Genomic DNA, 15,168 nt, shown 5'->3' with positions numbered 1-15,168 from the left:
AAGACACATCTGACCATAGGACACACCTAGGTTTTAAAGGAGGAAAACAAGAAAAAAAATATTCTGAACCAATGTACTGCAGACATAGTAAAGGAAATTACCAGAGACTGTGGATGTACTATGGGAAATGACCAGAGACTGCAGACATAGTACAGGAGATGACCAGAGACTGCGGACATAGTACAGGAGATGACCAGAGACTACGGACAGTACAGGGATGACCAGAGACTACGGACATAGTACAGGAGATGACCAGAGACTGCAGACATAGTACAGGAGATGACCAGAGACTGCGGACATAGTACAGGAGATGACCAGAGACTGCAGACATAGTACAGGAGATGACCAGAGACTATAGACATAGTACAGGAGATAACCAGGGACTGCAGACATACTACAGGAGATGACCAGGGACTGCAGACATAGTACAGAAGATGACCAGAGACTGTGGGTGTACTAAAGGAGATGACCAGAGACTGTGGATGTACTAAAGGAGATGACCAGAGACTGCAGACATAGTAAAAGAGATGACCAGAGACTGCAGACATACTACAGGAGATGACCAGAAACTACAGACATACTACAGGAGATGACCAGAGACTGCAGACAGTACAGGAGATGACCAGAGACTGCAGACAGTACAGGAGATGACAAGAGACTGCGGATATAGTACAGGAGATGACCAGAGTCTGCAGACAGTACAGGAGATGACCAGAGTCTGCAGACAGTACAGGAGATGACCAGAGTCTGCAGACAGTACAGGAGATGACCAGAGTCTGCAGACAGTACAGGAGATGACCAGAGTCTGCAGACAGTACAGGAGATGACCAGAGTCTGCAGACAGTACAGGAGATGACCAGAGTCTGCAGACAGTACAGGAGATGACCAGAGTCTGCAGACAGTACAGGAGATGACCAGAGTCTGCAGACAGTACAGGAGATGACCAGAGTCTGCAGACAGTACAGGAGATGACCAGAGTCTGCAGACAGTACAGGAGATGACCAGAGACTGCAGACAGTACAGGAGATGACCAGAGACTGCAGACAGTACAGGAGATGACCAGAGACTGCAGACACAGTACAGGGGATGACCAGAGACTGCGGACACAGTACAGGAGATGACCAGAGACTGCGGACATAGTACAGGAGTTGACCAGAGACTCTAGACCTTTGGGGAGCGGGTACCCGAATTTGACAGGTACCCGCTCCCACTTTTGCTGCGATAGCCTAGGCGATCGAAAGCGGGCGATGACCTCCCCCCCATCCCTCCCTGTAGTCTTCTGGGACATGTGACAGGTCCCAGAAGACTGCAGGGCCATTCACAAAGCGCAACACTTCTCATGCATGATTAGTGGGCACTTGGCTGTGAAGCTGCAAGCTGTCACAGCTGGTTGCCCACACTAAAGATGCCAGCGCCAGGGAGAGAAGACGGCCAGTAAAACCAGCAGTGATGAGGACACCGCTGGACTGAGGAACAGGTACTATTGCACAGAAGAGCTGAGCAGCCGGCCTGGTATTCTAACACGGTGGCGGCGACGGGGGGAATACTGGACCGGCCGCTTCATATTTGCTCCATAAGACACACAGACATTTCCCTCCATTTTTTGGGGAGAAAAAAGTGCGTCTTATGGAGCGAAAAATACTTTTGATTTTATATAAAAACCTTGTAAAACCTTTATCCCAAAAGGAAAAAAATTAACTGCAACTGCTATTATAATGTTAGCTGAAGTCTGGCTGCAATTTGCTAGTATATTTAAATCTTCTAGCACATCTAACACTCCCCTCACCCCAGACTAACAATGCTGCTGTCCAAAGGTGCCCCCTGTGCTCCTTCAGCCAGAGTGGGGATACTCTAATAAAGGAGATGTGTTACTGACCAGATCACCAGTTGAAAACAGACAAAAAAAAGACTAAAAAAGAAAACGAATGCAGCCACCACATCAAATGATTGCTAAACTTCAATATATTACATTTTTAATTTTGGGATTAATAAACATTAAAGAATATGTAAACCTACCATTTCATATTCCTGACATGTGCCTACTGTACCATGTACTTGTATGAAAAAGCATCCTGTTGTATTTGTATTGCTTCCTTTGTTTTAAATCCAGGCCAATTCCTCTGCATTTATCAAAAACTGACCACACTAAGCAGGAGAGAGCCCAGCATGGTCAGTTATCTAGCTGTGCTGAGAACTCAGCTTGCTCTGTTCCAATGATCAAACTTGTGCTGACCCCCCCCCCCCCCCACACACACACACACACAGCCACACAGATCAGTTTACTGCTATTTCTCCTACCCCAGCTCTCTGAGCTATGCAGATGAGAACCAGGGTATGTGATCACTTATAAAAAGGGTTGAAAAAAAGCTATATATAAGGTTTTTTTAATATGTATACACAAATGTTTTGCCTTTCATTCCTATTTTAAACTGAATGGGTTGTTTTACAAGGTGAGGGTTTACATATAATTTAAGTTTTAGTGTTGGTTCTGACTGCTGCAGTGATGCACAAAAAACGTGTTTTACTGTGTGTGTGTTACTGCAACGCATGCAAACACAGGAAAGCTGGCCATACACCATTAGAATGGAGAAGGTTAATGTGGAATTTTATGGTCATGAACATTCCTTTCTTCTACCGACAATGTAAGGTACAGGAATGGTTGAAAGAACACAAAGGTTTCTGTATAGTGTATGCAAAACTGCAGTTATAAATAGATTCTAACACACACACGAATATATATATATATATATATATATATATATATATATATATATATATATATACTACTCAAAAAAAAATAAATGAACACTTTTTAATCAGAGTATAGCATCAAGTCAGTTAAACCCCTGGGATATTGATCTGGTCAGTTAAGTAGCAGAGGGGGTTGTTAATCAGTTTCAGCTGCTTTAGTGTTAACAAAATTAACAGGTGCACTAGATGGGCACCAATGAGACAACCCCCAAAACAGGAATGGTTTTACAGGTGGAGGCCACTGAACTTTTTTTCCCTACTCATCTTTTCTGACTGTTTTTCACGAATTTTGCATTTGACTAGGGTCAGTGGCACTACTGGTATCATGAGGTGATACCTGGACCCTACATAGGTTGCACAGGCAGTCCAACTCCTCCAGTATGGCACATCAATGCACGCCATTGCCAGAAGGTTTGCTGTGTCTCCCAGCACAATCAAGGTCCCCATCAGCAGGACCAGTATCTGCTCCTTTGTGCAAAGAGGAACAGGATGAGCACTTGCAGAGCCCTACAAAATGAACTCCAGCAGGCCACTGGTGTGAATGTCTCTGACCAGACAATCAGAAACAGACTTAAATAGGGTGGCCTAAGGGCCCAACATCATTTAGTGGGCCCTGTGCCTACTGCCCAGCACCATAGAGCTCTATGGCATTTGCCATTGAACACCAGAATTGGCAGATCTGTGCTTTTCACAGATGAGAGCAGGTTCACCTTGAGCACAGGTGACAGACATAAAAGGGTCTGGAGGAGACATGGAGAACATTATGCTGCCTGTAACACCATTCAGCATGGTGGTGGGTCAGTGATGGTCTTGGGAGGCACATCCATGGAGGGACACACAGACCTCTACAGGCTAGAAAATGGCACCCTGACTGCCACTAGGTATCAGGATGAAATCCTTGGACCCATTGTCAGACCCTAGGTTGGTGCAGTGGGTCCTGCGTTCCTCCTGGTGCAAGACAATACCCAGCCTCATGTGGCGAGAGTATGCAGGCAGTTCCTGGAGGATGAAGGAATTGATACCATTGAATGGCCCCCATGCTCGCCTGATCTAAATCCAATAGAACATCTCTGGGATATCATGTTTCGGTCCACTCAATGCCGCCAGGTTGCACCTCAGACTGTCCAGGAGCTCAGTGATTCCCTGGTCCAGATCTGGGAGGAAATACCCCAGGACACCATCCGTAGTCTCATTAGGAGCATGCCCCGTCGTTGTCAGGCATGCATACAAGCACGTGGGGCCATACAAACTACTGAGTACCATTCTGAGTTGCTGCAATGATTTTAGGGGTGTTTTTGAATTCAGTCGTCTGTTGGTTGATAATTTCCATCAACTGATGGGACATCCTTACATTCCTAACACATTACCCAGTCCATATCACTATAGATATCCAGCATAATATTTTCCCATTGAGATCAGATGTGTTTTCAAATGTTTCTTTATTTTTTTTGAGCAGTGTATGTATATATTATCCACTACAACCCCATTGACTGCAGAACATATACAATATAATTATACATTTAAATAAACTTTGCTTTCCTGTTCAATGATTTCCTGAGCAATAAAAGAAATCTGTTTAATACATCTGGGAATCCATTCAAGTAGAAGGTGTGGAAAAAATTAAGAGCCTTCAAACAAAATTAGTTGACTAAATGACGACATAGCTGAATGTGCTGACAATTGATTTTTAGGAATTTAATACGATCATTCAAATGAGATTGTGTATGGGCAGTTTAAGTGTGATGCTTTGTAGTGCCATTCACTTTCACTGGTGCCCCAACACACAAGAAGGCACATACGCATTAGCACACCATAATGAAGAGATGTGATCCATCAATGTGTTATAGTGCCCTACCATAACTCAGTGCACATTAATGTGCCACAACAGTCTGAATGCAGCCTCAATGCAGGTTGTAATTACACATGGTAATGGAAAAGTGTATAAATATGATGATTATGGAGAAGGCAGCAGAAAGAAGAAGTTCTCCTGTTCTGGTCAGCAGTGGGTATAACTGCATGGCTGAGCCAATAAAGGAGAGATCTCAGTGCTGGGATTGTATGAGGTGGTATCAAAATGTTTCAAGACTTTTGTAACACTCCAAAAGATGGAAGCACAAGGCTGCACTCACAGTCGCAGGAAGTACCGATCTTCATAAGCCAGTGTGCCAAAAGACATCGTCCTGTGTACAATGGGAACTGTGCAACTGGTGCTATTCTGACCATGTGCATTACTACATCTGCTATCATGGATAGCAAGTTAGAACAAAATGCATATGTGAAATTCTGTGTGAAGCTGGGCAAATCGCTGGATCTCCACAATGTTCTTAAAATAGCGACCTCTGAGCTGGATCTTCATCTTCGGGAAGTGGGCTTTTTCTGGGGTTGAGCTAGTTGAAGGTCTTCCTGATCTCTCATCTTTCAATGATGTTCTTCTGCTCTTGAAGCACGCATACCACTCAAAACATCTCAAACGACTCACTGCAGCATCACTGTAAACTTGCTGAATCAAGTCAAACATCTCTGTGCAGATTTGTCCAGTTTCATGCAGAATTTCATATTTGCTCTTTGTCCTACCTTGCTGTCCATGATGAAATAGCAGACGTGGTAATGCAGAATAGTACCAGTTGTACAGCTCCCGATGTACATAGGACAATGTCTTTTGGTGCACTGACTTATGAAGCTTTGTGCTCCCTGTGACTGTGCATGCCATCTGTTGGCGTGTTACAAAACTAGTCTTTAAACTTTTTGATACCACCTCATATAGATTAGCCATTCCCAATTAAGGTTCCACCTAAGTTTCTAGGGGTTCCCTAAGCTGTGGCTGGTTGACCTCTTACCTAATGGACCCTGCATAGTTCCAGGTCTATGTAGGTCCACCAGGTTCACTTAACAGAGACAGTTCCATCGTTCCAGGTCCAATTAGGTCCACCAGATCCACTTAGTAGAGTCAGCAGCTTGACACCAATTATCTTTTTAGCCAGCTATTGGCATTCTCATCAACACTAAATAGGGAGCAACAATAGGTATTCTTCCCCATGACCCCAAATGTTTAATTTTAGCAGGGGTTCCATAAGATCCTACATTTTTTTCAAGGGTTCCTCTGTGGTAGAAAGATTAAGAATGGCTGGTATAGAGGTAATAACAAAGTCTTCCAATAATCATCTACCAGAAATAACACTTTCAGGTGAACTTAAAGTTTAATACGTTTCTCAAGTAGGCAGTGTATCAGCTTTATTCTTTCCTTTCGTGACTCAAACCCCATAAGTACGGAGTTTATCTCAGGCTACAAAATTGAAATATACTAGGTTATATCATAGCAAATTCATGACTAAATCATACCAACTATCTCACAATCACAGAATGGAATTTTCTCCAAGGTTTAAGTCTAAGTTTAAACCAATCAGAAAAATGTTTTCTTGACAAACCTTTGTGCATGTTAGTATGAACAGGGGCGGACTGACAACTCATGGGGCCCCCGGGCAATAGGGGATCATGAGGCCCCTGTGTCCTTGCCCAAACTCAAAAAAGCCTATGAAAAAGGTACCAGGGGCATCTCATGGGGCACCCTATTGACCCCGGGCCCTCGGGCAGTGCCCAAGTTTCCAAATGGTCAGTCCGCCCCTGACTATGAAATAAGTGGCCTAAGCATCTGAAGAGCTCATTAAAAGCAGCAAGTTTATTTGATATGTCTCTGTATTGTCTACTATAATAAAAACATAGTTGGGTTGAAGAACGTCATTAGTTTTTAATATTCAACCAAAAATGAAAAAACAATAACTGATTCAGAGGAAGAAAGATAAACCTTATAAAGCATTGTCCAGATGGCTCTAATAGGGAAAATATTCCTTCCCAATCCCTGAATTCTACTGAATCATCCAGAACCAATTCCTACGCAAGACTATTCCATATTTTAACAGCTCTTATGCCCCTTTCACACCAGTGCCTCCATTCTGACTCAGTAGGGGATTCGCAGAGCTCTGAGGAAGAGGTTCAGCCATTCGGAGGCCTACAGTCCACCAACAGCCACCATCTAGGGAGATTGGACCATGCTGTCTTTTTGTGATGTGCCTTTGATTTTATTATTTTGTGAGTATACTACTTTTGATTCAATAAATCTCATTTTTAGAAGGTAATGCACTAGGCCCGTGCGCCCTCTGTTTGTTTCTTTGCACACATTCGCAGACCGATTCCTTGCCAAGCTGGATCAAAACAGAAACAGATGAAGGTACAGAGAGTGTCTAGTACCTTTTCCAGCAACCTTAAAGAATACGTTCATCTTTACCAAAACCCATATTCAGAGTGTAACATGTAACATGTTACTAAAGCACCTGCATGCGCCCTGACCTGGGGCGGACTGACAACTCATGGGGCCCCCGGGCAATAGGGGATCATGGGGCCCCTGTGTCCTTGCCCAAACTCAAAAAAGCCTATGAAAAAGGTACCAGGGGCATCTCATGGGGCCCCCTACTGACCTCGGGCCCTCGGGCAGTGCCCGAGTTTCCAAATGGTCAGTCCGCCCCTGGCCCTGACTTATTACCCCATTATGACAGCAGGTGGGGGAGCCTCTCCCTGCTGTCACAATTCAAAATCTGTGCGGCCATATGGGGCTCTTCCCACACAGCTGTGTCATTGACTCACAGAGTTTTGTGAATGAATGAATGAACTACAAGTACCATCCTCCACCGCGGCAGATGGCTTGTAGATCTAAATGAACCTACGAGCGTGCTGGGGAGAGATCTTGTAGTTCATTGATCTTCTTGGACTTCAGTAACTGTATGCTCATATGGGAGGTATAAGCAGACAGCTGTACTGACATTCTGCAGGAGCCTGACATTGCACCCACAATCTGCTGATTGAGGGTGCAATGCTGATTGAGGGTGCAATGCTTTAAAGGAAAAAAATAATAAATGCACATTTGCATGTGCATTTATTGTTTTTTTTTTGTGAACTTTGGAACTCTTTTCCCACTGAATTTTACAACGGGGACTATTTATATATTTAAAGCCCAACTGAACTTTCTAGAAAAGCCTAAAAAAGCATGCTGAACAGACTGATCCTTGTTTTCTATGTGGAAGCAATGATCTCTCTGCAGAAATCTGAAACATCCTCTGCAGAGTCAGAGCCAGGGGTGGTCTGACCATTTGGAAACTTGGGCACTGCCCGAGGGCCCGGGGTCAGTAGAGGACCCCATGAGATGCCCCTGGTACCTTTTTCATAGGCTTTTTTGAGTTTGGGCAATGACACAGGGGCCCCATGATCCCCTTTTGCCCGGGGGCCCCATGAGTTGTCAGTCCGCCCCTGGTCAGAGCTTTCCAATTCAGCAGAGAGAATGAGATTTGTAGAGATATGGGTCTGTCTTTAATAGGGGGCTTGTTGGACCTCAGCGGAAAGACCACTGCTTCCACACAGAGAGCAAGGGTCCTTCTCTGCAACATGCTGGCAGGGAACAGAATTTTTTGCTTAGGCTGTGGTTGCTTTCTAAATAAAGCCAAGGAGAATGCCTTCACATTTTCTTTGCTCAGCTTTTATAGAATATAGAATAGTCTCATCTTTTACAGACAACTGGACTGACATAGTGAACAGACCAGTATAATTCCTGTTCTGCAGGTGTAAACGTTCTGTGAGTCCTGACAGTCTCTGACTTGGCCAACAGCACGGATTCTTAAATCAAAAGAGTAGGGGTCACTGACATATCTCAGGACTCTGCCCCTTCCTCACCATCACCCCTTCAACTACATTTATTGTTTGTTATTGTCTAATAGGGTAGTGTAAAGTGTTTCAAGTATGTGCAGATTGCAGTAACCCATATCAACAATCAACCTCTGTCATTTTACAGTAGTGTCCTCATGACTGACTTGCTTTGAGTTACTGCAGTTTACACAATTGCAAGAATTTTATCACTTAACTTTATTAAAAAAAAAAGTCTGTATCTCTGACAAATGTTTGCTTCACCCAAATGCGATATCTCAGTTACAGATGAAGCTTGATGGATAGAGTCACCGGCTGACCTCCTCCTCTTCCTACTTTGTTTCCCAATCTCATACTACAAAATAATTTCAAAAATACAATGTAGACCCTTTTATTGGCCATGGCAGCTGTGCAGGCCAGAAACTCAGATGTCAGTACTGTAAAATTAAAGAAAAAAACTAAAGAAAAGTTTTGGTATTTGGTGGGCTAAAAATATAATTTTTAGAAAGGAAAGTAGTCAGAACCAGGGGTGGACTGACAACTCATGGGGCCCACGGGCAGTAAGGGATCATGGGGCCCCTGTGTCCTTGCCCACACTCAAACCAAACCCAAAAAAGCCTATGAAAGGTATCAGAGGCATCTCATGGGGCCCCCTACTGACCCCGGGCCCTTGGGCAGTGCCCGTGTTCCCAAATGGTCAGTCCGCCCCTGGTCAAAACGTATTAAAAGTCAAAAAAGACAAAGCAACAGATTTCCTTTAAACTTTCCTCCTCAAACCTGGCTGCATAGACTTACTTTTCATTCCTTCAGAGGATATACCCTGTTCTTCCAGGTATAAAGAAACATGTGACTCAAAGGAAATAAAGTATGTGCTGCTGGGGAGGTTTGCATTAAAGTGAACCTGTTCCTTCACCTTGCTTGAACAAAGCACAGGTTCATTTTAATCAGCACTTTTTAGCAAGTTTTTACTGATTCATTTATTCATTAAAGGAAAAGTATGGAAAAAAGGAAAAAAAATATATCTCCCTGCTGCAACATCTCTGAGATGCTGCAACTGTCCCATGCTGGCTGTAAGACCAAGAACTGAATGATCACATGACTACTGATTGCTCAGGTCTTGTCAGCTCTGGCACTCCAGTGAGTACTGAATAGGCAGAGCAGAGAGCAGTGACACTCTCTTCTCTGTCTATTCAGTACTCACTGGAGTACCAGAATAGGGAGGGGGCAGGAGCGGCTGGCTCAGGCTCTTGGTGGTACTCTGAGAGGCTAAGCCTGTTGTCAGACAGGATCATGACCAGAGCTTGGAGTGGCTCTGTGATATCAGCAAACAGTGGGCTTTATTACGCTGTTGGCTGATTCTGGGTCACAGGAAAGTATGAGTAAGTGCACTCCTGTGACCCACAAGAGAAGTATGGCCAAAAAAGCTTAGGCCTTGCATTTCTTTTAAAAAGAACTCTCACTTAATTTTTTTTTTTCAGTGTTATGCCCCAGTGAGAAAAAGTATATGTAGTACTTTTTCCCATTCTAATAGCTACAAGATCTAACTGGGCACTCCACCTCCCACCGTGACATCCAGCAATGCCACTAGCAAGGAGATGGCTGCTTGAAACTTGCCACTTGTCTTGGAACCAAGGGCTTGCCTTAGCCAAGCAGAGGCAATAGGAATGCAGAGGGAGGGGACGTGTCAGGCCCATCCCTCTGCATTCCTTTTGCCACAGTATGTCTCCGGCAAGTGCTTGGAACCAAGACAAGCACCAGGTTTGAAGCAGCCAAATCCTTGCTAGATGCATTGTCCGATGGCCAGGGGAGGGTTCAACCTTGTTGCTAGGCTAACAAAGCACATAGGAACATGGGACAAAGTACTACATGTACTTTTTCTCCTGGGTGGCAGAACACTAAAAAAACTGAAGTGAGAGTATTTCTTAAAATAGGCATACCACCCCTGACATCTTATTTCGTCATTCTTGGAAAGTGAAAGGCAAAAACTTTGCACCTGAATTCATAGGTTTGGATACCTGTTGCTGCTATTAAAAGGGAGTCTTATTCTTCCTGTGTTTTTAAGTGTTTTCATTAAAATACTGTCATGGGGGAAATATAGGGCTGCTATTGCTAGGTGCCTGACTATTACACTGATCCTCTGGCTTAGTTATTTTCAAAGTCAGAAACAGGTATATATGTTAGAAAAGTAATGTGTTCTTTTCTGCAGACCTGAGTCATAAAGTACTGAAGTAATAGAGTCATTATGGCGGCCAAGCAACTAGCATATTCTGTAGGAGCATTAAACAGTGACAGTCCCCACATATAGTTTGTGATAGATGTTCTTTATTCACAATCAGTGCACAGAATGAGTCTACCCTGGTTAAAAATGCCAATAAAGTGAGGGACAGAGATATATCCCGAGGTGCCATCTAATTGTTGGCATTTGTGGATTTCTTCCACATATTTTGGCATTGTCCTCACACCTCTGTGTTCTGGCTGAGTATCCTTGGATTTATCCACTCCTTGACTACCATAAACATCCCCCAGACTGTAGATGTGTGTTTATAAGGTTTGGTCAATGCCCTGGCACACACTAGACCAACCAGGATGCTCCTTGGTTTACTGCTTTTCTATGACAGATAGTCCATGAAATGGAAGGCTACCCAATCCTCCTCATTAAATTGCTGGAAGACACTGGCCCACTCAGTGATGCCATTTTACAATTTGACTTGCATATCCAGGGAATGCCCAATAAAAGTTTAATAAAAGCTGGGATGTGTGGCTTCAGTCATCTTCTACATTGGCGGCCAATTTTCATTGAGGGAGAATGGGTACTCTTCTATTCCAGAGAACGAAAATGATTTTTATGATACAGGACCCCCCTTTGTGCTGATATAAATAATCTATGCTTTATTGCCCCTCAAATTCTTTTTGACTCCCAGGCTATTTTAACTGCTCCCAGGGACCCTACCCTGACCTGGGTACACTCCCACAAGATATCCTTTTTTTTTCTCTTACAACTGCCAGGATCTCTACTACTTGTGTACAAACTAGACAACACAGGTTAACAGGGAAGTTATATTTCTGTTGTGTTTTTGTTTTTCTTTCTTGTGATTGTACTAATTTGAGCAGGGGAATGCCCAGGGGCTCTGTTTTGTAACCTCTTTTTCTACAAACACAGATAAAAAGAATAAAAAAAAAGTGAGGGACAGAGTGAGAAAGTCTGGAGGGAGACCTCACTGTTCAAAACCCTGGGAGATATACTTAACAGTGGTAGATTTGGGCCTACTAACTTCTTTAATTGAAACAGTGTACTGATTTAAAGCTAGCCATAGACATTAGATGTATGGGTGTAATCTAAACATGAAAATAGGATATAATATATGCACACACTTATATTACCTGAGATTGCATGTTCTTTTAGTGATGGAAAGTGGTGGAAGAACAATTAAACCAATCACTGGTGCTAAGTGACCCACTAAAAAATTCCAACCAAGCCAATCAACTGTCCCTCTACAACCTACTGCCCACGGTTGCCTCCCACTGCCCAGACACCTATCCATTGGCATACCATGTTTATAGCTACTAATCCATGAACCCCTTGAATGCCAAAGTAACATACAGACAGATTTCTCATTCCTAGATTGGACCAGTCCAATCTGTAGCAGATTTGCCACAATTAGGCATAGGTGGTCAAAATATAACCATCTTTTCTGTGAATCAAAGTAATATTTTAGAACTACAAACCTGAACAATTATATCATGCATCCCAACCACTCCTTACTCAAGTAAATAACTTTAGGTCTTTCTGATTACCAGCTGTGAAGATCTAAACCTAGCACTGATGATAACCTGCACATGTATTGGGCAAGTTAGAACTTGCAATTGTTTCACAATGTACATCCACCTAAACTACTCACAATGTACTTGAACCTCAACTCTCATAGGAGTTTAGAAAGTTACACTGGAATGGTAGCTGACTGATCCACCATTAATGAGAGAGATATCTGTCCTATGTCCTCACTGACCGAAGTCTCTGATCCTTACAGTGGAAAGGGAATGCATTAGTAGCCTTGTGTGACACAAAATAAGATACTTATCACTTAGTCAATGATTTCTTCACCAAGGGTAAAATCATCTATATAACCTTCAGCCTGTTATTACATTTGCAGAGGACAATTCTGGGATAAGATTTGCAATGATCTTAAGTGGACATTTTTCTCTTTGACCGCTGGACCAACTTCACACATCAATCGACCCAATTTAACAAGCACGCCTCTGGCCAAATCTGGAGCACAGAACTAAGGCAGATGCGCTTTTTATCTCTGAAGTGCACACTGCTCAAATACAGATTCAACAGCATACAACTGATTAGAAAGATAATTACAATTTTCTGTAACCAAAACAGTTTTAGAATGGAGTGGATGCAGGACACAGGCTCCCAACAGAGATGAGGACTTTCCAATGGAATTTAAAGGGCTTCTCCGCTTTGAACATCATTGGGGATTAAGGGGGCAGGGCAAGCTGAATGGAGCATGAAAACCGCACTTACTATCTGCCACTTTTGGGTCATGGTGAAGAGTTCTGAGGCCAAGACTCACAACTGTTCAAAACGAGTAGGTACATTTAATAGGACAGTATTAAGAACTGTTCAACTGTGCAAAAAGTGCAATAATATAATGTAACCAATTAGATTTAATCCTTTTTACTAATCTAGCTAAAGAAAGCTGAGATTTGATTGGTTTCTAAAGATCACTGCACTTTGCACATTTTTAAATCTTAGGTTTTGGCCCAATTTTGGCCAACACTCCAGCAGATATATAAAATGATTATGGATCTCGAAGGTACATCCCACCAAGACATATAAACAGTAGACCGGAGTATCAAGAATACAGAAGTGAGTGTAGCTTACGCACTCCACACACCTCCCTTCTTGCTACTTAAAAGTGGAGTTGTCTTTTACAGATTTGCAAATGCCAGATCAAAACAGCAATGTATACATTTACTTTCAGCATCCTGCAGGGCCTGGTCGAGCATCTGCAGATGAGTGTTTGTGTTTATTAGCAGTGCTCCCTGCGACACACAGCTTCGGTTAATGCAAGTAGGGTGAAAGGATGCAGGTTACACACTTACCCAGCACAAAGTAAGGCAGCTCTGTATTCTCCAGATCATCAGCTACCGCAATCTCCCCCGGGAAGTCGTTCCGGACGGAGAAGAGGAGCTTAGGCTCGGAGGCAGAGGGGCTGTGCATGATGCTGAGGTCGTTCTCTCGCAGGAAGGGGAGAGCCGAGACGGTGATGCTCTTCATCTTGCACTCCATCTCCCTGGACGAATCCTCTTCTCCTCCACTTCTTAATAGAAGCTGAGAACCGGCCAGGAGCAGCACCCAGAAAGCACCGGCAGGAGCCATCTTTAGTCTTCCAATACTTCCTCCTGTCTCCTAGCTGCAGGCACACAGAGCCTTTAGTATCTGCACACACGCACAGTCTACCTATCACATGTGATGCACACTTCCCCTACGCTGGATGCAAATGCACATGAAGCTAGAGTCCGCCAAGAAAAAAAAAAAAAAAGCCCAGAGGTGACAAGAGTGCTAAGCTGTCCATGCACACATGCGTGCCTGCCTAGTCCTCCTACTTTGCAGATGAGCTGACTCTTCTCATCCTACCTGTCAGGAATTCATCACCACAATGACACTCAATATACAATAACGGCACTTGCTATGTGCCTCGGTGTCAGCAAGTGCAAAGCCATCACATTATTCATCATTGCCTTGGCTTAGACACATGCACGTTGTATTTCCATAGAGGATGCACAATACAATGCTACAACCCTTTACTGCAGGCACCGACACACACTCGTTTCCCTCTCCTACCTGACAGCTTGTGTAACCCCCTCACACTGCAGAAATTCCCTCAGAGCTCATTAATGTCCACAGCATCTGCCTTTAACTCCTCACTGCACCTACATAGAGATGCTCAGCAAGACATCCTAAGCCACATCTGCCTATCACCTCTGCCCATCTGTCTTGCTCTCTATTTCTTCCCTCCTCTCCCTGGTCCTTCCCTCCCTCCCTGCCTTTGCCTTTTCTTCCTAGATCCCCGTCTCTCTCTCTCTCTCTCTCTCTCTCTCTCTCTCTTTCTTTCTTTCTCTCTGGATGGGGTGAAGGAAGAAAAGCCCTTGTTTATTTCCCAGGGCACAGCAACAAGAGGCGGCTCAGTGCAACGAAGGACCCTGAGTAGGGCTGTGATTTCTTTTGTCTGTAGGCAGTGGGGATTGGAGGAAGATGAAAGGAGGATGAGATAGAAGAGAGAGCAGGAAGGAGGGGATGGATTCGAGAGGGAGGGATGGATGGATGGAGTCACTCTAAATGCAGAATAATCCTGCTAAGGGCTGCTGAATTCAAATTATTCGGCCGGATGCACAAAGGAGAATGGATGATGCTTGCTGGTTCCCAGCCAATGGAGGTGAACAGAACACTGAAGTTTACTGTGGTCCCCAGACTACTCGTGTCACTAAGTCCCTTGTGGAGGTTGCTATCACCTGCCATCATTGCCCAATTATTAAAGATTAGTAAGTAACAGTGGAGGCCCTATACATATTATATACAAACCTGTTAATAATAATTTGAGTTTTAACTTAAAATAAATGTATGGATGTTTACTACGGTGATGAAATATATCTTACCTATAAGCAGATACCAAAGGGTCTTTTTTTTTTGCATTCTTTAATTTAAGAGATATGATGTAT

The 15,168-nt window shown here is 43.6% G+C and overlaps 1 protein-coding gene across 2 annotated transcripts in view; it reads right to left on the bottom strand.

The window, feature by feature from the left end:
* The window catches only part of ASTN1 (astrotactin 1), a 715,149-nt gene extending 700,407 nt beyond the window's left edge, over positions 1 to 14,742 (bottom strand). For both annotated transcript variants that reach the window (XM_089676329.1, XM_089676330.1), the window contains exon 1: positions 13,552 to 14,742. In XM_089676329.1, coding sequence (XP_089532455.1) covers positions 13,552 to 13,828 — 277 coding nt within the window. In that variant the 5' untranslated portion in view covers positions 13,829 to 14,742. The remainder of the gene's footprint in view (positions 1 to 13,551) is intronic.
* Positions 14,743 to 15,168: the final 426 nt, after the last annotated feature.

This window comes from Staurois parvus, unplaced genomic scaffold, assembly GCF_062004578.1.
Source record: "Staurois parvus isolate SC_StPar_1 unplaced genomic scaffold, SC_StPar_1.0 ptg000166l, whole genome shotgun sequence".
NCBI classification, from domain to species: domain Eukaryota; kingdom Metazoa; phylum Chordata; class Amphibia; order Anura; family Ranidae; genus Staurois; species Staurois parvus.
Note: the sequence above shows the minus strand (reverse complement) of the source record. Positions and strands in the feature narration are given on the sequence as shown.